Genomic DNA, 25,715 nt, shown 5'->3' with positions numbered 1-25,715 from the left:
ACTAGCCCCAGGGTCCTACAGTAGGACCAGGATCAGGGAGACTAACCCCAGGGTCCTACAGTAGGACCAGGACCATGGAGACTAGCCCCAGGGTCCTACAGTAGGACCAGGACCATGGAGACTAGCCCCAGGGTCCTACAGTAGGACCAGGATCAGGGAGACTAGCCCCAGGTTCCTACAGTAGGACCAGGACCAGGGAGACTAGCCCCAGGGTCCTACAGTAGGACCAGGACCAGGGAGACTAGCCCCAGGGTCCTACAGTAGGACCAGGACCAGGGAGACTAACCCCAGGGTCCTACAGTAGGACCAGGACCAGGGAGACTAACCCCAGGGTCCTACAGTAGGACCAGGACCAGGGAGACTAGCCCCAGGGTCCTACAGTAGGACCAGGACCAGGGAGACTAGCCCCAGGGTCCTACAGTAGGACCAGGGAGACTAGCCCCAGGGTCCTACAGTAGGACCAGGGAGACTAGCCCTGGGCTCTTAGGTTTCCTGTCCTGTAGAAACACTTCCCCTTCCTCTGGTTTCACCCTGTTTTGACTGGGAAGGGTTTTCAGTGAGCCCAGGCTCCAGGCCAGGAGTGTCACCTTTCTCCCCGCTCTGAACCTCTCTCTCGCCCCACTCTCCCTCTCCTCTCGGCGCAGGGTGACAGGGTGACAACTCTGTCTTCAGTCACTTATGTAACAGCAGCCGAGCGGCGTTAGAGCAGAGGCAGAACAGAGGCAGAGCCGAAGCAGCAGCAGATGCCGAATGTGTTCTGGCCGAGAGGCAGGATCCCTCCCCTGCAGACCGCGTTGTTGAGGCAACGGGTCAGCGGGCTGTCAAAGGCTGGTGACTTCTGGGCTGGTGGATGTTTGGGGTCAGGCGATGGAGCAGCTCAGACTGCCCCAGGACCGTCCCCTCTCCCTGGGGTGTGTTTTGACTGTTCTGCCTCTAGGCCTCCAGGTTCATGGCAGTGTTTTCTAGTGGGTTGTGGGTCACTGCCAGAAGTGCTGATTCAGGCTATCAGAGCCCAGCAAAACCTGACAGAACCCATCTCTTGCTCTCTCTCTCTCTCTCTCTCTCTCTCTATCTTTCTCTCTCACACACACACACACACACCCTCTCTCACGCACAAACCCTCTCTTTCCATCTCCTCCTCATCATCTCTGCTCCACTTCACCCCGCTTCCCAGATCAGGGGTCAACGACTCTCCTGACAGCACCTCAGAGAGAGAGAGAGAGAGAGAGAAAAAGAGAGAGAGAGAGAGAGAGAGAGGGAGAGGGAGAGGGAGAGGGAGAGAGGCCAAGGGGGGGCAGAGAAATAGAGTGAGAAAGACATGCACAGAGAGAAAGAGAGAGAGAGAGAGGCATGTGGTAGCCTAATGCAGTGATAATGATGTGTTGATGATAGAGAGCACCTGAATCAGAAACGCTTGCCCTGGTAGCCACACACACACACACACACACACACACACATACCCCTGACCTCCCCCAGCCCTGCCCTGGTAGCCACTCAGCCCCTCTCTGCTCCACCACACACACACACACACACACCACACACACACCACATGCAAGCCCAGCTCCTTACAGCTGTGCAAATGTCAAACAGACAGAGCAAATGTTCCACTAAAGGTTCAAACAGGATACATGTTTGTGTATGCATGTGTGTGTCCATGTGTCTTTGACCATTACATTCAAGGTATAAATAAACAATCTTGATTCTCTGTCTCCCTCTCTCTTTCTCTCCCTCCTCTCCTTCAACCTCATGTTTACCTTGTTTGTCTAATTCTCTCTCTTCCCTGACCCTGGTGTAGTTGTTCACAGGGGCAGAGTGTTGGGATAGGGGACTGTAAAGCTGTAATCACATACTGTACAACAGCCCAGACGGTTTTTAAACAGTTTTTAAACAAAATGGGATATAGTTTTGTGACAATTTGGAACTTAAAAAGTTCTAAAACGGCTGTTTTCAAGAGTCTGAACATGTCAGATTCTTCTAGAAAGACTCACAACGCGACAGACATTCTAAAGCTGAGTCTCCTCGGAGGGTGTTATTTGTAATCCCGTGTTCAGCGTGTTTACCTGCTGAGGCCTCAGCTCTGCGGAGCCCCCAGACTAGAAGCAGGGGTCAGCGTGTGTTCAGCGTGTTTACCTGCTGAGGCCTCAGCTCTGTGGAGCCCCCAGACTAGAAGCAGGGGTCAGCGTGTGTTCAGGGTGTTTACCTGCTGAGGCCTCAGCTCTGCGGAGCCCCCAGACTAGAAGCAGGGGTCAGCGTGTGTTCAGGGTGTTTACCTGCTGAGGCCTCAGCTCTGCGGAGCCCCCAGACTAGAAGCAGGGGTCAGCGTGTGTTCAGCGTGTTTACCTGCTGAGGCCTCAGCTCTGTGGAGCCCCCAGACTAGAAGCAGGGGTCAGCGTGTGTTCAGCGTGTTTACCTGCTGAGGCCTCAGCTCTGTGGAGCCCCCAGACTAGAAGCAGGGGTCAGCGTGTGTTCAGGGTGTTTACCTGCTGAGGCCTCAGCTCTGCGGAGCCCCCAGACTAGAAGCAGGGGTCAGCGTGTGTTCAGGGTGTTTACCGAGCTGAGCCTCTCTAGCTTCTAACTGGAGACATGTGGGACCCATACCCACTTTCAACCCAGCTACACACACACTCACACATACTCACACACACACACACACGCACACACATACTGTACACACTACACACACACTATCTGATCTCATATACCACCCCGTCACAGAGCAGCATAACAACATAAATCATATCAGATAACGTAACAAGTAACACAGCATAACACATCATATCCCAGGGGTCCTGATCTGACCTACTGTACAGTCTGTCTGGTGCTGTACTGTGGTTTGTGATCAGCTTGAGTAACGGTTATAGATAGTGGAGATGGCGGATACTGTAAGTGAATACCTGGAATCAACAACAGACTCCTCTTTAACTATACTGTACAGCAGCAGAGATCTTTCTTTTCATGACACGTTTACATCTCTAAATTCTGCTCTCTCTCTCTCTCTCTCTTTCTCTCTCTTTCTCTCTCTCTCTCCCCCTCTCCCTCTCTCTCTCTTTCTTCTTGCTGTGACATTCCAGCCAGTTTAGCAGTGTTTGAGGCTGATGTGAGGAGAGGAGAGGAGTGGAAAGAGAGGGAGGAGAAGGGGAGAGGGAGGAGGATTGAGTAGAAGGCCTCTCGTTGTTTCAGCAGAGCTGACCTGACGCAGCCCGGCTTGGCTTTATGAGCTGATTCTACAAACAGGCGTGTTTTACTGTCTGAACCACATGTAGGAGAGATGGTACTGCTGTCTCCACATCAGGACCACATGAATGAACAAAATAAAGACCAACACTTCAGCCTGTGAAGTCTAGAGGTCTTCAGGCTTCCACTCCGGTATCAAAGAAACATGACAAAAGAGTCTGGGTTCAGAAAAGAAAACAGGGCTTGTTTGAAGTGTGTTGAAGGGAGTGTTCCCTTGCTGCTGGTTAGTGACGCTAGACTAAACCAGGTCTGTCTGCCTGACTGTCTCTGCCGGTCTGTCTATCTGTGTCTGTCCGTCTGTCTGTATATCCGACTGTCCATCTGTTTGTTTGATTGTCTGTCTGACAGTCGGTCTGTCTATCTGCCTGTCTCTCTCTGATTGTCTTGACCGTCTGTCTGGTCTATTGCAGGGGCCTGTTCATCACCATTCACGACCGCCACCACATCGCCACTGTGCTGCAGAGCTGGCCGGAGATGGACATTCGGGTAGGTCCTTTCTCCAGTGGGGTTTCTGTCCCCCCACCGGGGTCGCTGTCTCCCCACTGTCCCCTAGCTGTCCCCCCATTGTCCTCTGGCTTTCCCCCAGTGTCCCGTGTAACCTCAGCCAGTCAGATGAGTTTCTGCAGCAGAATCAGAGTAGACCCAAAGAGCCCTGTTCTCCAGAGCAGCCAGGTGCAAACCACCATCCTGCATGTCTGTAGTCAGTATGACCAGGACTGCAGGTAATGCAATGCCTGATAGAGCTGTACTCAGGGCTACAGGTATACCTACAGTATTAGTGCTGTACTCAGGGCTGCAGGTATGCTGGTAGTGTCTGATCAGGGCTGCAGGTAGGCCTGATATAGCTGTACTCAGGGCTGCAGGTATACCTGGTAGTGCTGTACTCAGGGCTGCAGGGACAGTATGCCTGGTAGTACTGTACTCAGGGCTGCAGGGACAGTATGCCTGGTAGTGCTGTACTCAGGGCTGCAGGTATGCCTGGCATGTCAGAATTATTAGGCAGCTGCTGCCAGCTGTCAACGCCATGGTATTTACCTGCCCTCTCATCACCACCCACAGCCTACTTATACAACCCCAATAAAGAAAGGCCTACAACACACGCAGATTCATACTATTCGACACATTGTATGTCATATATCCCATAATACTAACCCTAGTGTTCCCTAGCGACAACAGGGGAGTATTAACCGTCTTGTCAAGCCGATTACATCATGCCAAGGGGCGGGGTCAGAGTGTTGTGGAACACAATCAAGTGGTCTGCATCAGCCAATCAGGGAATAGGAACAACCTCATTATGGGCTGTATTGCCCCTGGTAACCAGGCTCTGTTACACAATCAGTGCTTTCAGTGAGAGAGCCAGGAGTCAGGTGTTGTTCTGGTGAGAGTACAGAGGATGAGAAAAATAACACGAACGCAGTTCGAGCACCACATTCAGTTAAAAGATGGTAGATATGCTGACATTCAACCTACGTGTTTGTTTGTGTGTGTGTGTGTGTGTGTGTGTGTGTGTGTGTGTGTGTGTGTGTGTGTGTGTGTGCGCGCGCGTGCGTGTGTGTGTGTGTGCGTCTGTGTGTGTGTGTGCATGCGTGCGTGTGTGTTGCCAGGCGGTGTGTGTTACCGATGGGGAGCGTATCCTGGGTCTGGGGGACCTGGGCTGTTACGGCATGGGCATCCCTGTGGGCAAGCTGGCTCTCTACACAGCCCTCGGAGGCATGCCCCCCCAGCAGTGTCTGCCAGTCCTGCTGGACGTGGGCACTGACAACCAGGTAAGCACTCACACACATGCACACACACATGCACACACGCATACACACACGCACACACACACACACATGCACACACACACACACAAACACACACACACACACACACACACACAGACTCAACTGCTAGGTCAATACAGAGCTAATAAGGTAGCTAACGCACATAATATACCTGACTCCCCAGTGCTCCAGTAGACCTTGTAATGTACAACAACACTGTCAACAACCTCTAACAACATGTCAACAACACTGTGAACGACACTGTGAACAACACTGTCAACAGCCTCTCACAACCTGTTAACAACACTATCAACAACCTCTCACAACTTGTCAACAACACTGCCAACAACACTGTAAATAACACTCTCACAAGTTAGGAGGCAGGATGGAGATGAGATGCCAGTAAGAATACACTTCATTAGAGCAGGTAAACTACTGTATCAGCCAGGGGAAGCCCTGCCAGCTTCTAAGCCATTACCCCCCCCCCCCCCATTACACCCCCCCTCACACACACACACACAGGTTCTCCCACAGGCGCCTCCAGGAAGAAGCTGCGTCAGAATTGGGTGAAGTCAGTGGCTTCAGCTCTGCCAGCTGGGAAAGTACCTCTCCTGATGCCAGCCAGCGGGCACTGCCAGGCAGCTCTGCAGCTAGCGGGGTTAGAGAGGGCACTGCCAGCCAGCTCTGCAGCTAGCGGGGTTAGAGAGGGCACTGCCAGCCAGCTCTGCAGCTAGCGGGGTTAGAGAGGGCACTGCCAGCCAGCTCTGCAGCTAGCAGGGTTAGAGAGGGCACTGCCAGGCAGCTCTGCAGCTAGCCCTCCAGCTCCCCCCCACCCCCCTCCCCCTACGACAGCTGACAGAGAGGACTCTGTGATGTGGGTAGGGTGGCACGTGTACTCCCCATCTTAAACACACACAGTCTCAGAATAGTCTGTCTGTGGACACGTCTATACACTCCCTCTCTCTGTACACTTCTACTGTATAATCAGTGTGTGTGTGTGTGTGTGTGAGTGTGTGTGCGTGTGTGTGTCATCCTGAGCTAGGCCAAGGGAGTGGCAGAGGGCTGTGGTCTCTCCTCTCCTCTGATCTCCTCCCATCCCCTCTCTTCTCCTCTCGCTGTCCATAATTGACTGGTAAGTGAAGGATATGGCAGCAGTCAGTGAAGATAAAGTGATGATGAAAGACATGAACATTTCCAGAGAACAAGAGAAAATCAGCGTGAGAGAGTGGATTGGTGACCTCAGGGGAAGAGAGAGAAGAGGAGAGGGAGAGAGAGAGGAAGGGGGTGGGGAGAAACAGAGATGGAGAGGAGGTAGAGAGGAGGAGAGGGAGTGTTAAGGATCGTCTCCCCCACTCTAGTCTCTGGAGTCAAGCGCCACAAACATTGGCAGAGGGGTGGAGCCAGTGCATTTGCCTACCTTTCAAGTTCAGCTGCATTAAAACATTATTTCTTCAGAAGCATATAGTCGGGACTAAATTAAAAACTAATTTAAGGTAATACACTTTGCCGTTTGTGCAATAAAAACCTGGAAGAAAGTCTAAGTAAATAGCATATTGTGTACCAGATATGTTACCGGCAGCTCGCTAGAGTGCAGGACTCATTTAGCTTCGTGAGACCATCCTGATCTAGCGAGCTGACTTTCAGTTTCTCTACGCAGATCAGTCTGGCCTTCCCCCTATCTCGAACGATTACAGTGGGCAGGAGTACTTGCCTTGATAGACTAACTCTTTCAGCTAATCAGTGGAACAAAACTTTTGCCAGATCCAATCGGAAGAACGGCGAAAACATCTTTTCCTCTGAGAAACTGTGCATTGGTCTACATTGTTCTTGTTTAATTGTTATTATTGAGTCTATATCTGCAATACTCCACTTATGGCTGTGTTTATTCTACTAATGTTAGCGTTACTGCTCGTTGCTTTGGGAGACTGTTTTGCCACGGGAAACACTCAGGGGCTACTTTCTACTGCAGTCAGAACACAGTCCCTGATTGGCTCAGTCAAAACATAATTGGAGAATAATCGTTCAACATAGGGGGAAGTCCAGACTGATCTGCGGAGACAAACTGAAAGTGAGCTTGCGAGATCAGAATGGTCTCACGAGACTAGGACTCTTTAGCAATACTTGAAAAGTGGAAATCTGAGGTCAGTGACCAATCAGTGGCTAAATCATCCTCTTCGCACAGACCACTATCTGTGCGGGCCGATTAGCTTCCTGTTGAAAATCCAATAGGATTCTCATTGGTGTACACAAATATCATAGCTTGTTCCCAGAAGTTCTTGTCGCAGCAAGAGCTACTGGGTATTCAGATGACCCCCTCACTAAACGGACAGTGCTTGTTCAAATCTCCCTACATGTCCCTGTCTGTGGGTACCTCCACTGTTCACACCTCATCAACCAACCAGAGACCAGCACCACTGACTGTTCACACCTCATTAACCAACCAGAGACCAGCACCACTGACTGTTCACATCTCATCAGCCAACCAGAGACCAGCACCACTGACTGTTAACACCTCATCAACCAACCAGAGTCCAGCATCATCACTTCAGATTCCACACACATGGAGAGCTCTGAGAGAATATATTGCATATTACAATGCAGTTAACAGGTGGCAGCGGATCTGCTGTTCTTATGGTCTGTCTGTCTCTGTGCCAGGCTCTCACAGTAGAGGGGTAAGAAGTAACAACACTGGTCTGCTGTAGACTAACAGCAGGGCCATAGAGGGAGAGGATGGTGTCTGAGTGAGCCTGGTTCTGGAGGCTTCCAGCCATCAGAAAGTCAGAACCCCAGTTTTAATAAGCAAGCTGCCTCTGGCTCTTTGATCCACAGAACCGTGTCTGTGTCCTCAGCCCACTCCCTGCATGCTGCCAAAACTGGGAACATCACAATAGTTCTGTGCACGTGTGTGTGTGTGTGTATGATCACATGCGTGTGTATGTTTGTTTGTGTGTGTGTGTGTGTGTGTGTGTGTCTTGGCAGGCTCGTCAGTCTGTTTTTGTGTGTTGTGTCTCTTTGCAGAGGTGCAGCTCTGACTGTTGTTTTCCAAACCTGTAAACTAGTAGCAGATGTGCAGCTGCAGGAGCTCACACACACGCACACACACGCACACACACACTGCCCACTGCTCAGGTATGACAAGTGTTTATGAAAAGCAGAGCACTGTCACTTAAAAAATCGCCACATGCCTGACATAGCATCAGCCTTTGATACAATCGATCAACAACATCAGAATCACTGCAGACAACACACACACACACACACACAGGGGCACATGTGCGTGCACACACACACACACAGATGTGTGTGTATGTTATGAAATCTTAAGAGCTGTCAATGCTGCTTGGCCACTGCAGACCTTTCTGTTTGTGCTTTATTCTGAAGAGATGACAGCCCCAATGAGATATTAGAGGATGAATGGAGGCTGTGTGGAGTTCTTCTGTCCTGACTCACACTAGGGGGGGGGGGGGGGGGGGGGGGTACTGTAGGAGAGTTGGGGGTGGAATAGTGTGTTTGAGGCTCTCCCTCTATCTCTCTACCTATCTTGCTGCTGATCTCACCTGGAGTAACTTTTGTGATACTGATACAAAACACACACACACACAACAGAAATGACAGTCGATGAAGTCATCCCAGACAATGTGCTCCAATCCAATCCAATCCACTTCATTTATAGTACATTTTAAAAACCCAAGGTTACCAAAGTGCTGCACAAAAAGCACAGTGAAATACAAGTAATAACACATTAAAACACATAGAACACAGCACACGTGCTGTTTGTCTGAGTGTTTGGTGGGCTTTCATAGGACCAAAGTCTCTTCTCACTCCCTCTCTCCCCCTCTCTCTCCCTCCCCTGGGGAGGTGAAGGGAGGTAAGGAGAGGAGGGGAGAGGTGGAGAACACACTGTCAAACAGTCTGACAAACTGTATTTAGGAGGACCCTGGGTCAGGGCCGGGCTGGGGAAGTAATTCATGCCGGGAAATGTAGCCCCAGTCAGGACACTTTCTAAGCCGGATCTGACCAGTGATCTTGTGACGCGGTGAGATGGAACACTTTCAGTTTCATTTTGTAAATTTGAAATGAGCGGCCTTCCCGCTTTCCGATTGTAAATCATAAATTGTCAGGCGAGTTGTTGATGGGGGGGGGGCGAGGGGGGGGTTGCTGACAGATAGTGCAGGCCAGGCCAATAATGCAGGCCAGGCCAGTTAGCATGCCAGGCCACTGGGAAAACTCCCGGTGCTCCCGGTGGCCACCCCGCCCCTGCCCTGGGTCAATGCACACCATCAGAGCTTTGATGTGTGTGTGTGTGTGAAGAGACCACATCAAAGTGTTAAGATGATGGATCACAGCCTTGTGTCCTCGACCCCTCCATGCCCACTCGCCCTCGACACATGCCTGCCGACCTGTGGTCCTTATCCCTGTGTCGCCCTTGCTGTTGCGTCTATTCCCCCCATGGAAGGGTCAAAGTTCACTGGTGTCTCCTCTTCATCTCCAGACTGTGAGAGGGAGGAGAAGGAGGAGGAGAAGGATGAGAGGGTCCACACTTCTCCACCCCTGAGACCAGACTACAGCAGACTTCTCCCCAGTACTCTAGTCTAGGCCAGACTACAACAGACCTGTTCCCCAGTACTGTAGACCAGACTGCAGCATACCCGCTCCTCACATGACTTACAGAACTCCCTATGTTCTGTTCAGTTCTGTCTGGTAATGTTTGATATGGGTTTCCTGTGGTTTCAGTCTTCTTCTCTCCCTCACAGGCTGACCTGCCAGCACAGTTATTCAATCTCCCTCTACCTCTGTTTGAACCGAGCTGCCACCAAAACTATCTTCATAACAAGACAGACTGGAACACCATCAGACAGACTACAGACTAATTTCAGACTAGTCACAGACTACAGACTAACTACAGACACACTACAGTCCAACTACAGTCAAACTGCAGACTAACTACAGACCACCTAACTACAGCTAGAATTCCAATGCAGGAATGCCTCTAAATGAAGCCGGATGGGTTGGTCATGGGCCATTAAGCTCCCTGTGAGAGCTGGAGGAAGAGCCAACCTGAAATCACCTTTCCCACTCTGTTCCCACTCCCTCTGCTAAGCCCTAGGCTGTTTCCTGGCCAGGGTCTTGCCTGATAAAGTCCAGCCAGCCAGTCAAGTCAAGTTTATTTCTAAAGCACTTTTAAAAACTCAACTCACATTGACCAAAGTGCTATACAAATCAGAGCAGGCTGTAAAATCACAATAAAAATCACAATAAAAAAGACAAAAACACACACATAAGCATTTCAGACGAGATCACTTTTGTCAAATTTGAACATTTATTATACAAGCGGCATAATACATGCATATGAATTTTTGGCGGTGTGCTCTGTCCGGGGGGCCCCCTGCCTTCCACCGGCGTGGAGCGCGGGGGAGGCAATCTGGTGTTCCCCCCCTCTGGGCCAAGCCCTTGGCCCAGAGAGCCAGGAAGGGGGAACGGCATCTAGCCCCCTGCCTCAATGACGATCAGAGTGGGCCGCGATCGGGAAGACGCTCGGAGGTAACTCAGCCCACTAAGACCGTCAAAGAGTGCCACAGGAGGACTGCTGTACATTATAGTCCCTGGTCCCCACGGGCCGATAGGGAGATACAGCCTCGTGTCTCTGCTTCCATGGCGCCCGCCACGGAAAGCCACAGAGACCAGCTAGCGGCTACTCTGGCATCCACCGGCTGACGCTGGTGGAATACCTGCAAACTACCCCCCAAAGAACACACCAGCAACTCCGCGGCCCGCATGCGCAGAAGGGTTGACGGAGAGCGCTCTGACTGATGAGCCAGACAACATTTAATAGTGCACCAGCCACATGACCACCTGAATACGCAGTACCCCCCCAACCCAATGTCACAGTCCACTCATAGCTCTCTGGGCATCCAGAATGTCCTGGACTCCGGGCCGTAGGTAGCGTTCATAAGCGGATGAGGACCATCGGCCCATGGACTTCAGGGTAGACACCGGGGCGATGGCGGCGGCGGTGGTTGCCGCTCCTATACGGAGGGAGTGTGCAGTGTACCGGTCCGGTGGGAGCCCGCACGCCTGGCAGAGGGTGCGGAGTCTGGCGGCAAACCAGGCTCCGGTCATGGGCTTTGCCTCTCTTGTTATGAAGAGGGGCTCCTCCTCACCGGCCTGGGGTCTGCTCGTCAGGTAGGAGCTCATGGAGGACAGAGGACAAAACAAGGTGTTATTGCCTGATAAATAAACGGTCACGCCGGCACCAGCTCTGTCCGCCTTTGAATGCTTCAGGTGCAGGACGAAATAGCGCGCGTGCAACGTGACATCTGCCCGAGTGAGGTCGTGCGCCGGGTTGAATGACGATGTGCGTGTAGAATATTCACCGACCCTCAGGAACCCATAGAAAGCCGTGAGAATGACTGTTTCCAACATTAAATCCGAGTGACTATCAAAACACCCCTGCCTCAACCGTGCGATTAACCTATGAACGAGTGAAGGAAAGACGTTTATCTTTGCCTTGGGGATGCTCTTTCGCGATGCCATTAAGAAGGAGCTGGATGGATGGGTTCCCCAGCAGAGAAACGGTGGAGGGGTCCAGGCATCGCATGTGAAATTGAACACCTGCAACAACACTCTTAACCGACTGAGGCCGCAGCCGCCTAGACTCGACACAATGAACTATAAATGCAGATATTATAGAAATATTCACAGGCATGACGTTTGCATTGAATGTGGAGCAGAACGTAGTGAAGTGAGACCATGCAGAGTCGTATTGTTTTAATGTGGTCTTGGCTAGACCGGCCCTCATGTATCGGGAGGCGGATGACAGGAGGGGCATCAGGGCTTCATTCAGTCCAGGACCGTCTGCCGAAAAGGAGGGCAGACCAGGCCGGACGGGGCCGCATCCGGGCATAAACTAAGGAACTTCTGCAAATTAAACCGGGACAGCGAGTCAGCGATTTGATTGTCGAGGCCGGGGATGTGCACGGCGCGGAAAACGAAGTTCCCCTGCACGGACAGCCATGTGAGGCGGCGCATGAATTTGTTAATGAACGGAACGTTCGAACGGCCATTGTTAATTATGGTTACTGTGGCCTCGTTGTCGCAGAATAAAATACGTTTTCTAGACTACTGAGGTCCCCACAATATTGTAGCGACTACTATGGGATACAGCTCCATGAGCGCCGTGGAGCTGGCTTGGTTAGTTTGTGAGGTCAGTTCAGTAGGCCAAGCGCTAGAAAACCAGTTAATACCGAATATACCCCCAAAACCCACCGAAGGCGCAGCATCAGTAAACAGCCGGAGGGATGCCGAAGAGTCATAGCCGTCGTTATAGAAAAATGAAACGCCGTTCCAACCGTCGCACAACTGGGACCAAAACCGGAGGTCCGAACGACAGCCCTCGTCTAAGCAGACCGGGTCCTGCAACCGCACGACGGACCGGGCCAGATCGAGCAGCCGGGAAACGCGGCCCTGCGGGATGACGCGCATCGCGAAGTTCAGATGCCCGAGCAGTGAGAGCAACTCCCGCTTAGTGATAATCAAACGCTCGCGCGCTTCACGCATGACGCACCGAACCCGATCCAGCTTATCGAGGGGCAGAGATGCTTGCATTTTCACGCTATCCAGGAGGATGCCGAGAAACTCGAGCTGCGTGAGCGGGCCGATAGTCTTCTCGTCGGACAGAGGGACGCCCAGCTGGGAGAAAACGCCACGCAGGGCCGTGATACAGTGGCCCGGGTCGGCAGAGGGATAATCGACAAGCAGAAAATCGTCCAGCAGGTGGACAACGAACGGTAGACGGCAGTTATTCAGTAGGATCCAGCACAACGCCTCAGCGAGCGAGTCTAAAATCTTGGGGCTGCTCCGACAGCCAAAAGCCAGCCGAACCGAAAAATACATCAGGCCGCGCCACCGGACGCCGAACAAATGCCACTGCGACGGATGGAGGGGCATCACTTTGAACGCGTCCGTGATGTCTGCCTAGACAGCCACGCACCTCGACCGTCCGCTGTAATTAGCTTGATCGCGTGATCGACCGACGCGTAGCAGAGGGAAAAAGAAGGCAGGGGTATCAGCTGTTAATGCTGGGAACCACGTCGTCGTGGGGGGCAGAAAGGTCGATAATCAACCGCTTTTTACCCGAGTACTTACGAGTCGCAACGCCGATTGGACTAAAGCGCGCGATAGAAAACGGAGACGAGCTATAGGCTACGGACCGATCATGAAGCCCTTCCTGACCTCCTTCTCCAGCAGCGCGTCCACCACCTCTGGCTCCTGAACAGCAGACAACAGATTGTTACATGTGTGGGAAACAACAGGCAGCCAGGCTAACCCCGCCAGAAAACCATGCACCAGTCCAGACAGCAAATAACCGACAAAACAACGATTTGGATGCTTGGACAACGCCCTCCCCAGCTCGGGGACGTTGATGGGAGTGGAAGGTTTTATTCCCGTTTCGGCCGCTTCGGAGCAGCCTGCCCGGGACGAGCCCGCCGCGGGCACACGGACTTCGGATGCCCGTCCCCGCAGTAACTGCAACAATGCATGTACCGACAATTAGGATAGGAGCACACATTCTCATTAAAATTGTGGCACAACGGTGTTACTGCCGGGCGAGACACTACCTGCGCCGACGCCTTCGACCCAGCAGCGGACGCGGGCACGGACCTGGGGCACATCGAGGGGGCATGCGAAAAAGATCCGCAAACAGCGCACGAGAGGGCCGGGCGGCTAGTAAAATGGCGGCTAACCAGCGCCAAGTCCAGCACGGACCAGTCCAGTCGCTGGTTGAAGCGCTGAAGGAACATCGCAGCTTTCGATGAGAACGAGCGATGGTACTCGTAAAACAGCGTACCCCCATAACACATGCATAAATCGGCCAACACAGAGAGATAGCCTACGTGTCGAGCTCCGCCCGCCGATCAGGGTACACCTCGCACAAAATATCCCTGTAAACCCCGAAAGCGATGACGAACTCGGGGAACGTGAGGGACCGAGACAAACGGGGGTCACTGTCCTTCAGAGTCACGGACACGTCCCCGCAATCGACCTCCCGCCTGTCGACAGTCTCAGAGATGAGAAGGATCCTCACTAAATTGACGTCGTTACCTGCGAGGATCTGGCTGCGCAGCGAGGGAGACACGGCGGCAGCCGGAGGGAAGAACGGGACTCCCACGGCAACGGGAACAGCAGTTCCCAGCGATCTCAGGGGAATGAAGAAACCCTGGTCGGCCACGGGACCGGCACCCGCCGAGGCAGCAGTCACGGGCAGCGGAGGCACGGGCGGGGCAGCAACGGCAGCAGCAGGCAGCGCGGGACGAGCCGCCGGCAACGGGCGGGATTCCAGGGCCAGGATCCGAGAATCCATCGAAGTCAGCGAAGACTGGATAGCCAGCAAAGCCGACAGCACCGGATCGGCCGCGGGCCCAGCCGGGCCAGCGGGAACAGCGGTCGGCGGCACCGGCGCGGACCCTCTCGAAGGCGCAGGCGGAGAATCCGAGGACAACACGGGATAATCCTCCGGATCCCGGGAGTTCTTCCTCTTCTGAGTGGCCTTCCTGGGCACGGAGGCGGGGGCGGGGTCATCGACCGTGAACAAAAGCGCGAGCAGCTGCTCCCGGGAAGCACCCCCGGGAACGGAGACACCATTACGAAATAGAACCTCCAGCACAGTAGTCAGAGGCCAGTCCTCCGCGCCGGGAAAGAGCGAGGGCCGGCCGGCTAGCCGACGGCTCCGGCGGACGCCTGCGGACGCGCCCCCGGACGGGCCCACGTCCAGGAGGGACTCAACGTCGGAATCCGGTCGACCACCGACCCCGCCGAACGAATCCCCAAAACCACGGACCGGAGAAGACATCGCGGGCAGAAAGGTAAGGCAAGCACAAAACACGGAAACACAGCCGAAAAGCAAAGAACGAGCGAAGGGCATAGAGCAGCAACAGCGAGCATGCAATGTACGACCAGCAGTAAAGGCAAGCGCGAACAATGACATGTTTTGACAGCTTGAATACATGCGCTCTAGTGAGCTGACCAATGCTATGACAGCTACAGTCAGCTGGTGCTGCGTCATGCGTGACTGATTAACCTCTGCTGACCCCCCGGCCGTGACGTACGTGCCTCGGCTGAATTTGCGTCGGAGACTTCATTAATACACACAGCACATCGGTACAAAATGACAACACATAAAAAATTACATCAGGAGGATCCAAAAGTTCCAATATTCCACAGTGTAGGGGCTGCAACAGCAAAGAGCAACCAGGAGCCCCAGGTTAGATGACCTGAAGGACCTGGAGGGAGAATAAGATATCTGAGATCTAAGGGGGAGGGGGGGTCTGCCCATTCTGTGCTACAAACAGGACAACCTTAAAATCAATTCTGAACCTCACTGGAAGCCAGTGGAGAGAGGCCAGAATACAGCTAATATGCGCATTGCAGTTTGACCCAGCAGGGCAAAAAGTGCCAATGGAAAAGGCTTAATGGTCTCTCTTCCAGGTACCTGTCAGAAGCCTAGCAGGGTCATTCTGGACCAGGGACGACTGACTAATCCCAGTGGGAATTGCAATAGTCTAAGTGGAAGGATATGAAGGCATGTATGATTTTCTCAAGGTCTTGGAATAAGGAAAAATACTTGATTGTGGCAATAATACAAAGCAAGAAAATACTGCATTGACCTGCGTGTAAAAGAAAAGGCAGAGTCGAATATCACACCAAGGTTTTTGACATGGGGTTTGACAAAAGTGGACAGATTGCCTAGGCTGTTGGAGAACAATTTGATGGAGTCAGCGGGCCGAATAGGACAACTTCAGTCTTGCTTTGATTCAGTTGCAGGACATCCAACACTTGATGTCCTCAAGGCAGTCCATAATTCTGTTAAGATTGCATCCGTCATTTGGTTTCAGTCGCTTGGTTTCAGGATGAGATAGAACTGGGTCATCTGCATAGCAATGGAAGGAAATGTTGTACTTTTGAATACTTTTACCAAGGGGAAGCATGTAAATGGGGAACAGAATGGGACCTGGGAGAGAGCCCTGTGGGACCCCGCAGGAGAGACTACTGGAAGAGGAGACCTATCCTGACGGAGAAACTTTTATTTCTGAAGTAGGATGTGAGTCATGGCAAGGCAGTGCCACCAACCCCAAAGCCATTTGGCATTTGAAACCCTAGTGGATCAGTCTGATTGGCTGAGTTGTGTTAACCTGTGTTTTGTGTGAATTATGGATTGCTTGTGCTCTCATTCTTAATAATAAGCTTTATTTGTCCACTCGACCACATCTCTGCTGCTGCCTATAGTAGACCCCTATCACTGTGTGAGATCTCAGGTTGACAGAGTGGTATCTGCTGGTTATATCAGAGACAGGATGATCTCCTCTGAGCTCCCTGGACACGCGCCCACACACACACACACACATATTACAGGAGGCTCAGGCCCTGCTTGTGTGTGTGTGTGTGTGTGTGCGTGCGTGTGTGTGCACGCATGTGTGTACATACGTGTGCGTGTGTGTGTGTGCAGGCCTCTGTAACGCCTGTTACTGTGTGTTTGTATTCAGTCTGTTTTACTGCAGATCAGACTGCAGTTGGAGTTCCGGTAGAGGTTGAGAGACAGTGATTATTAAAGCCATAAATATCCACAGCTGGGGGCAGAAAGAGGAGGTGGGGGGAGAGAAGGGGAGCAGGAGGAGGAGGGCTGGTAATGGATGGGCAGGAGACAGGCCTGCAAGCTCCCTGAACTGATTTCATTCAATGCCTTTAAGGAAACCCTTAAGGATCTGGAGCGTGAACTTAGTGGAAAATGTTTCTGTCCTTAAACTCATGCACTGCCTATGCAGCCCTGAAGCCTTATTATTGTTTTTGTTTGTTTGTTTTGTTTTCATGAAACCTGTTTGGTTATGTGTTTCTAGTGTGTGCTGCCCTCCTGGCCAGGTCACTCTTGAAAAAGAGATTCCTTTTTATCTCAATGAGTTTTATCTGGTTAAATAAAGGCTTTTTTATTTTTTTATTTTTTATTTTTTATATAAAGGCCTACTGTCAGTTGGGGTTCTCCACCTAGACCAAACACACACACACACACATCTATCTTCCTGCCTCACTCTTTGTACATACAGTATGCACCTTACTCACACACACACACACACACACACACACGCACACACGCTTGCACACACACACACACACACACACACACACACATGCGCATGCACACACACTATACTGTGTACTATACTTCCAAAATTCATGAACCATGTATAATGTCAGGTGTCTCCTAGTGTGCCTCTCAGTGTGGTGCCTTCTCAGATATGTGACATTCCCAGCTGCCAGACGGTAGATGGAAAAAGCAGGTCTCTCTCCTCTTTACTCTCCCCTCCTCCTTTTCTTCTCTTCCCTGCCTCCTCCTCCTCTCCTCATCATCTTCTCTTCCTCCTCTCTATTCCTTCTCTTCTCCTCTTCCTGTGTGAAACATCTGCATACTAAAGAACTCACCCTGACGTCTCTCTCACTTTCTCTCTCTATCTCCCTCTCTCTCTCTCTCTCTCTCTCTCTCTCAATCTTTCTCCCCTCCCTCTCAGGAGTTGCTGCAGGACCCTCTGTACATTGGCCTCAGGCATGCAAGGGTGAGAGGCCAGGCCTACGATGACCTGCTGGAGGAGTTCATGAAGGCCGTGGTAGACAGGTAGGACTGCTGTACAGACACACACACACACACACACACACACACACACACACACAGGTTCGACCACAGAGGAACCAGAGATACCAGAAAGAAGAGAGACCAAAAAGAAGAGAGAGTCCAGAGAGCAGAGAAAGCAGAGAGACCAGAGAGACCAGAAAGAAGAGAGAGTCCAGAGAGCAGAGAGAGCAGAGAGCAGAGACTCCAGGCCTGGTCTGGGGCCCCTCCAGCTGGCAGAGCAGAGCAGGTCTCCAGAATGGCTCCTCAATACCACAGTTAGTAACACAGCAACCCTCAGCTACAGGAACTGCAGGGCTTTTCTGAGAAGTCTGAGGGGCGGAAAATGCATGATTATGGGGTTGCAGTCTGAATGAATGGCTACGGCCTTGAAGCTCCTAATAATATTCTCTTTCTCCAGAAACTGAGTGAGCACTTTCTTAGACAAGCAATCAGGCACTCCTTTGGAGCCATTTTCTAACCAGAAGCAGCTCTTTGATGAAGTCTTATGCTATCTGTCTCGTGGTCCTGGTTCTTGTCCTGGTCCTGGTCCTGGTTCTGGTTCTGGTTCTGGTTCTGGTTCTGGTTCTGGTTCTGATTCTGGTTCTTTTCCTTATCCTTATCCTTGTTCTTGTTCTTGTCCTGGTCCTGGTATTTTCCTGGTTCTGGTTCTGGTTCTTGTCCTTGTCCTTGTCCTTGTCCTTGTCCTTGTCCTTGTCCTTGTCCTGTTCCTGGTTCTGGTTCTGGTTCTGGTCCTGTGTATCCTACTTAGTAGTGGGACTATTGAACCAACCCTCAGCCTGACTAACCCTAATAATCAGCCACAGTGTGTCACCTCCCAGAATCCCCTTTGGTCGTCCTTCCCTCTTTCTGTTCGACAGACGGAGGGACAGATGAAGGAATGCACACTGTTTCCATATTTAATGATGGAGGGGGGATTAGGGAAATGAAGTCTGAGGATATGGAGGGATGAGGGGTGGGGGTGGGGGTGGGGGGGGGGGGTTATTAAGAAGCCCAGCCCCCCAAGGGCAGACAGAGCAGCCAGCTAGGGAGGACGAGGATACAGAAGGATATAAAGTACAGTAGAGTATGCAAACAAGGACAGAGCAGAGACCCTGAGGTGTGTCTGTACTGTACATTTGTGTGTGTGTACGTTTGTGTGTGTGCTGCTTGTACAGCTGTGTTTGGACAGAGCGCCCTTGTCTGTGACCTTCTGAGTGGAGGCTGGCTGCCTATCTGGAATGCATACGCGGGGTAAAAGCTCTGCTGTTAGAGGCCCCAAGGTGCTAGGAGGGGAGGGGCTCTTTCTCTGGGACTCAGAGGACTACCAGACATCAGAACCAGCCATGGGGATGAGACAGAGGATGAGTCAGGGAGGTTTGGCTGCCTGACAGAAACTGACCTGTCAAATCAGAGCTGGAAATACTGAAGTATGTTTATCTGGTGAGGTCAAGTGACTTCCTGAAGCCCTGCAGGTCCATGGATGTATTAAGAGAACTGAATAAGGCATTCAAGATGGCGGCCCATTCAGGCATTCAAAGATGGCGGCCCATTCAGGCATTCAAAGATGGCGGCCCATTCATTCCAATGAAAGTTGCTCACCCAGCGCATGAAGCTGCAAGAGTTTATACGAATCCTACTTCCTGTAGCCCATTGCACCTGAACAGTAATGTTTTTCCTGGCCCCGCCTATCTCTTTTCCCATATACATACATGGGGAAAGAAACAGCTGTAAACTCCGGCCCTTCATGGCTTCTAAAGAAAAATGGACCCAGTGATTTAAAACTTCTTAATTCAAAGAGTCATTTTTGACTTTGAGACCTATACATTGCTTGGCTTCTTTCCCCAGCTGTTTCATTCCCCATGAAAGTATTTTGGGGCCCAATGATGTCACGTGACTTGCAATACAGAGCTTTGCCACTATGCCAAGTGATTTCACAGCCCAGAACTGTTCCTGGGGGCTTGATCCATTGCAGGTCAGATCACAGGAGAGTAAACAGAGAGGAGAACAAAGCAGCTTTGTGTTGAACTGGTGACGTCCTGCAAATGGATTTAATAATCCTTTTCAGGAAGCTCTTCCCTCCCACCCACCCGTCTCCACCTGTCTACCCCCTGTCTCCCCCCTGTTTACCACCTGTCTCCCCCTGTCTCCCCCTGTCTCCACCCGTCTCCCCCCTGTTTCCCCTGTCTCCCCCTGTCTCCCCCCTGTTTCCCCCTGTTTCCCCCTGTCTCCCCTCTGTCTCCCCTCTGTCTCTCCCCTGTCTCCTCCCTGTCTCCCCCTGTCTACCCCCTGTCTCCCCCCTGTTTACCACCTGTCTCCCCCTGTCTCCCCCTGTCTCCCCCTGTCTCCTCCCTGTCTCCCCCTGTCTACCCCCTGTCTCCCCCTGTCTACCCCCTGTCTCCCCCCTGTTTACCACCTGTCTCCCCCCTGTTTACCACCTGTCTCCCCCTGTCTCTCCCCGTTCTCCTCCCTGTCTCCCCCCTGTGTCCCCCTGTCTCCCCTCTGTCTCTCCCCTGTCTCCCCTGTCTCTCCCCTGTCTCTCCCCTGTCTCCCCCTGTTTCCCCCCTGTCTCCCCCTGTGTCTCACACCTGTCTCTTTCCTGTCTCTCCCCATCTCTCCCTGTCTCCCCCCTGTCTCTCCCCATCTCTCCCTGTGTCTCCCCCTGTCTCCTCCCTGTCTTCCCCCTGTCTTCCCCCGTCTCTCTCCCCTCTCCTCCCTGTGTCTCTCCCCTGTCTCTCCCCTGTCTCCTCCCTGTCTCCCCCTGTCTACCCCCTGTCTACCCCCTGTCTCCCCCCTGTTTACCACCTGTCTCCCCCTGTCTCTCCCCTGTCTCCCCCTGTCTCTCCCCTGTCTCCTCCCTGTCTCCCCCTGTCTACCCCCTGTCTCCCCCCTGTTTACCACCTGTCTCCCCCTGTCTCTCCCCTGTCTCTCCCCTGTCTCCCCCTGTCTCTCCCCTGTCTCCCCCTGTCTCCCCTCTGTCTCCCCTCTGTCTCTCCCCTGTCTCCTCCCTGTCTCCTCCCTGTCTCCCCCTGTCTACCCCCTGTCTCCCCCCTGTGTCCCCCTGTCTCCCCTCTGTCTCTCCCCTGTCTCCCCTCTCTCTCCCCTGTCTCTCCCCTGTCTCCCCCTGTTTCCCCCCTGTCTCCCCCTGTGTCTCACACCTGTCTCTTTCCTGTCTCTCCCCATCTCTCCCTGTCTCCCCCCTGTCTCTCCCCATCTCTCCCTGTGTCTCACACCTGTCTCTTTCCTGTCTCTCCCCATCTCTCCCTGTCTCCCCCCTGTCTCTCCCCATCTCTCCCTGTGTCTCCCCCTGTCTCCTCCCTGTCTTCCCCCTGTCTTCCCCCGTCTCTCTCCCCTCTCCTCCCTGTGTCTCCCCGCTGTCTCCTCCCTGTTTCCCCCTGTCTCCCCCTGTTTCCCCCTGTTTCCCCCTGTCTCCCCCTGTCTCCCCCCTGTCTCTCCCCTGTCTCCCCCTGTCTCCTCCCTGTCTCCCCTCTGTCTCCCCCTGTCTCCTCCCTGTCTCCCCTCTGTCTCTCCCCTGTCTCTCCCCTGTCTCTCCCCTGTCTCTCCCCTGTCTCTCCCCTGTTTCCCCGTTTCCCCCTGTCTCCCCCTGTCTCCCCCTGTCTCCTCCCTGTCTCCCCTCTGTCTCTCCCCTGTCTCTCCCCTGTCTCCCCCCTGTCTCCCCCCTGTCTCTCCCCTGTCTCCCCCTGTCTCCCCCTGTCTCCTCCCTGTCTCCCCTCTGTCTCTCCCCTGTCTCTCCCCTGTCTCCCCCTGTTTCCCCCCTGTTTCCCCCCTGTCTCCCCCTGTGTCTCACACCTGTCTCTTCCCTGTCTCTCCCCATCTCTCCCTGTCTCCCCCCTGTCTCTCCCCATCTCTCCCTGTGTCTCCCCCGGTCTCCTCCCTGTCTCCCCCCTGTCTTCCCCCTGTCTCTCTCCCCTCTCCTCCCTGTCTCCCTCCGTCAGCTCCTCTGGAGAAGAGAGGAGAGGAAGAGGAGCAGAGAGGAGAAGAGAGGAGAGCAGGGACGTAGGAACTATTTTTTCACAGGAGATGCTGGATTTGTATTTTTTGGACTGAGAACGTTGCATATTGTAGGGCACTGTGACTACTGATTTACAAAATTATAAAATTAAGCTTCTGGCATGCAAAATAGCTATCATCAAAGCTCATGAAAATGTCACTTAATGAGGTGTAAAAAAAAAAAAAACTCAATACAAGTCTTCATTCATTGAAACATTCATGTCAGTAGGATATTGGACAAAGCTCTTCATACAGTATTGTTATCTCTTTGCCTTGTGCCAATCAAGGGAGCGTTCGGGAGTGCTGTCAATACGTACGTAAGTCAGGGAATAAACAATATCTCTTTTCCTTTTTCAGATTAGGCTACTGGATAAATCAAATCAAATTGAATGTATACAATTCAATTGAGCAAGTTAGTGACTTTTGTTACTAGTGGGAATGACAGGAGTTCGCTTGCAGTGTGTAGTGTTTAATTAATAGACAAAGCTACCATAATGCACACTAGTTTCCATATTCTATATGTTTTCAGAAACGTATGTGATGATGCCTTTTAAATGCAAAAGCTAACCTAGTTCCTGGCAGGTTCAATCATTACTGTAGGAATAAATGATAATAAATAATAGTAATAAAATCTTCTGAGCATGGCTAGCACACAGGGCACAAACAAACAAGGAAAGCAGCTCAGCGCACATCACACAACCTGCTGCTCACAGACCCTACTCAGGAAGGAGCTCTGCAGTAAACATTGTAAATTTGTCTTCGACATGGCGACCGACAAACCAGACTAGCACACACTTTTTTGTCAGATTGTTTATCTAAGACATAGGTGAATGTATTAGTTATGAGTTATGTACATTTGGGGATGGGGACCTTTGGCATATCACCCCCATTTATTATGTCTGCGGACAGGAGTGGACTCTGTCTGCTTAGCTCTATGGCTGGAGGTGAGGTGCATTGTTGGATGGTGGGGCTCATTCAGACGACATAAGGAAACAACAACAGGCTTTAGGCAGTAAATGAGGCCTGGCTCTAAGAATGGAGGTTCTGTCTCGGAGTTGTGCCTGCAGGGCGTAGCTGCTCTAAGAATGGAGGTTCTGTCTCAAGGTTCTAACCAAACCTGATGCCCACAAGCATTAGCCAATCAAATGCGTACACACACACGCTCTCCACTTCTGGCGGGTCAGGGAAAAGTTTGAAAAGGGGAACGTTGATGCAATGACAATTCTGTGCGTGGTACCGCCAGTTTAGTGTGCTTTCCGTTAGGCTTGAATTAACACAATGAACTAGCCAAATGAATGTTTTTATAATCGTATTTCACATTCTAATCAGCTCATAAGATCAATATATGGCATTGGAAATGGTGAATCATGGAAAACAATCAACGTACTGTAGCCAAGTGATTTCTCTCATAGGGCTTATAATTCAGTACTAGATGTTTTCTGAAAACTTCAGCAAGACAGATATTTCCGGGGAGTGATGGAGTAGTGAAGGAGTGGAGGAAGGGACTGCATAGGAAAATGTTTTGGGATGCTTGCTCTGTATACAGTACTTACTGGAGGCATCTTCATCCCAGCCTCCTCTGCTCAGCTCTGCCAAGGTGGACAGGAAACACATCACACCCACACATCCTGCTGAGTCAAGAGCTGCTCTGTCTTAGCTATCATCTAAACTGTGGGCTGTATTCTGACAAATGCATCACACACACACACACACACACACACACACACACACACAGTCTGGTTTTATTATCACTTAACCCTGTTCTCATCCCTCCCTCATCCTCCTCCCCCAAAGACTCAAACAGTTTAGCAGCCTCAGTCCAACTGGGAAACAGCTTTAGTGATTTAGGCACAAAAAAAAACTGTTAAAATACTGCAGATGAATCTTTTCCATATGCCATATGAGATGGGGCCATATGGAGAGAGAGAGAGAGAGAGAGAGAGAGAGAGAGAGAGAGGGGACCATGCAGAGAAAGGAGAGTCATAAGAAGAGAAAGAGTACTGAAGTTAATTAATCAGTTTGCTGCTGTAAAGTCCTGTCCCTGTAACTGCAATTGCCGCTGTATTTGGGTCAGGGTTTATGGGTTACACAGTGTGAAACACACCTACTGTAGCTACAGAGGTGATCCTAGTATTGCTCATCTACGCGCTCCTCCACTGGAACTTAGTTCCTCAGCATGGCGGGAGAGCGCCCTCTACAGGACACACTGAGACTCCTTCCGAGAGTAGGGGGGCTCTGTCTCCAGCTAAGGCCTTAGTTACCATACTTCTGCCCCTGTTCCCCACAGGTATGGGATGGACTGTCTCATCCAGTTTGAGGACTTTGCCAATGTCAACGCCTTCCGGCTGCTGAACAAGTACCGCAACAAGTACTGCACCTTTAACGACGACATCCAGGGTAACCCAGCTGGCACACTCCTGTCCTACTTTCAGCACTTTTCGTCTCTACCCCTTATTTACTCACCCTGTCCCTCCCCCTCTCCCTGCTCTTTCCCTGTCCCACCTGCTGTATCTCCCTCCCTGTCTCTCCTTGCCTGTTTCTGTCTCTGAATCTCTCCTTGTCTCTCTTTTTCTCTCTTACTCTCCTCCTATGCTCTCTCTCTCTGGCAACAGCAGTAAGATGTTTATACCCCCCCACCCCCACCAGGTACGGCTGCAGTGGCAGTGGCTGGCCTCCTGGCTGCCCTCCGCATCACCAAGAGCAGGATGTCAGACCACACCATTGTCTTCCAGGGGGCGGGGGAGGTAGGTGCTGTCCTCTGCACCCATTTTAGCGATACAGCAGACTGTTCACAACAGACGCAGACATAATCTCAACCTAGTCCCTCCTCCTCTCCTCTCCCCTCCAATCTCCCCCCGCTCTCCTTTTCCCTCCTCTCTCCTCATCTGCTCTCCCCTCCTCCTATCTCATCTGCTCCCCTCCTCTCCCCCCTCCTCCCTTCCTCTCTCCTTTTGTCCTTCTCCCTCAACTCAGGCTGCAATGGGTATCGCTGACCTCATCACCATGTCGATGGAGAAGGAGGGGCTTCCAAAAGAGGAGTGTCTGAGGAAGATCTGGATGGTTGACTCCAAGGGCCTCATTGTCAAGGTAGTCAGGGTCACTTGGGACATCTAGACAGGACAGCTCCCCTCCACCAGAGATCTGATGCTCTCTGATCCCTGAGATGATCCTCATGGAGCACTGTGGGGATCTATGTCCTCCGAAAAAATTGCAAACAATACTTACCCCTCTCTCTCTCCCTCTCCATCTTCTCTCTCACTCTTTCTCTCCCTCTCTCTTTCTCTCTCAGGGCCGAGACCACCTGACCCACGAGAAAATTAGATTTGCCCACGAGCACCCAGAGATGAAGAGGCTGGAGCAGGTGGTGCAGGAACTCCGACCCACAGCCATCATAGGTACTTGGGTTCTAATCCTAACACAGCCATCATAGGTACCTGGGTTCTTATCCTAACACAGCCATCTGAGGTAACAGAGACCAAGAGGACTAATTCAAAGACAAAACACAAACACACACACACATATGTATATATATATACATGTGTATATACATATATATATATACATATATATGTGTGTGTATACTGTACACTGCATTGAGGGACGTGTATTCATTTTGAGATCAGGGGTCATTGGCGCATTGATATCAGGGCTGAAAAGTTGTGGCTGATGTGTTCTTTGCTGCCTCAGGAGTGGCGGCCATTGCTGGAGCCTTCACAGAGCAGATCATCAAGGACATGGCTTCATTCAACGAGCGGCCAATCATCTTTGCTCTCAGCAACCCCACCAGCAAGGCAGAGTGCACTGCTGAGCAGTGCTACACCATCACAGAGGTACTGAGTTAGCTTAGCATGCTACAGTAGGTGAAACCATGACAGAGATATTGAATTAGCTTACCTTAGATCCTTCTGTTTTGATGGCCTGTGACTGTGTTTTTCAGGGTCGGGGCATCTTTGCCAGCGGGAGTCCGTTTGATCCTGTGACCCTGCCTGATGGCAGGAAGTTCTACCCCGGCCAGGGCAACAACGCCTATGTGTTTCCTGGGGTTGGACTGG

At 51.9% G+C, this 25,715-nt stretch overlaps 2 protein-coding genes across 2 annotated transcripts in view; one reads left to right on the top strand and one right to left on the bottom strand.

The window, feature by feature from the left end:
• The window catches only part of me1 (malic enzyme 1, NADP(+)-dependent, cytosolic), a 76,110-nt gene that overhangs the window by 47,134 nt on the left and 3,261 nt on the right, over nt 1-25,715 (top strand). Inside the window, exons 4-12 of the mRNA XM_084445134.1 lie at nt 3,645-3,720; nt 4,839-5,000; nt 17,555-17,658; nt 23,951-24,060; nt 24,310-24,407; nt 24,637-24,750; nt 24,953-25,058; nt 25,351-25,493; nt 25,601-25,715. The exon at nt 25,601-25,715 is cut by the window's right edge and continues 59 nt beyond it. Coding sequence (XP_084301260.1) covers nt 3,645-3,720; nt 4,839-5,000; nt 17,555-17,658; nt 23,951-24,060; nt 24,310-24,407; nt 24,637-24,750; nt 24,953-25,058; nt 25,351-25,493; nt 25,601-25,715 — 1,028 coding nt within the window. The remainder of the gene's footprint in view (nt 1-3,644; nt 3,721-4,838; nt 5,001-17,554; nt 17,659-23,950; nt 24,061-24,309; nt 24,408-24,636; nt 24,751-24,952; nt 25,059-25,350; nt 25,494-25,600) is intronic.
• On the bottom strand, nt 10,774-14,855 carry LOC311314693 (uncharacterized protein). Its single transcript, XM_084445135.1, has 2 exons — nt 14,100-14,855; nt 10,774-11,187 (listed from the first exon to the last, which is right to left on the bottom strand). Exons 1-2 carry the CDS (start codon nt 14,845-14,847, stop codon nt 11,177-11,179), a joined length of 759 nt encoding a protein of 252 aa, XP_084301261.1. The 5' UTR covers nt 14,848-14,855; the 3' UTR covers nt 10,774-11,176.

This window comes from Borostomias antarcticus, assembly GCF_949987555.1.
Source record: "Borostomias antarcticus genome assembly, chromosome: 10".
NCBI classification, from domain to species: Eukaryota; Metazoa; Chordata; class Actinopteri; order Stomiiformes; family Stomiidae; genus Borostomias; species Borostomias antarcticus.
The sequence above is the reverse complement of the archived record's forward strand: the minus strand, read 5'-3'. Positions and strand labels throughout refer to the sequence as shown.

Coding starts and splice junctions, on each gene's coding strand:
- LOC311314693 (XM_084445135.1), bottom strand. CDS start 14,847: ATGTCTTCTCCGGTCCGTGGTTTTGGGGATTCGTTCGGCGGGGTCGGT.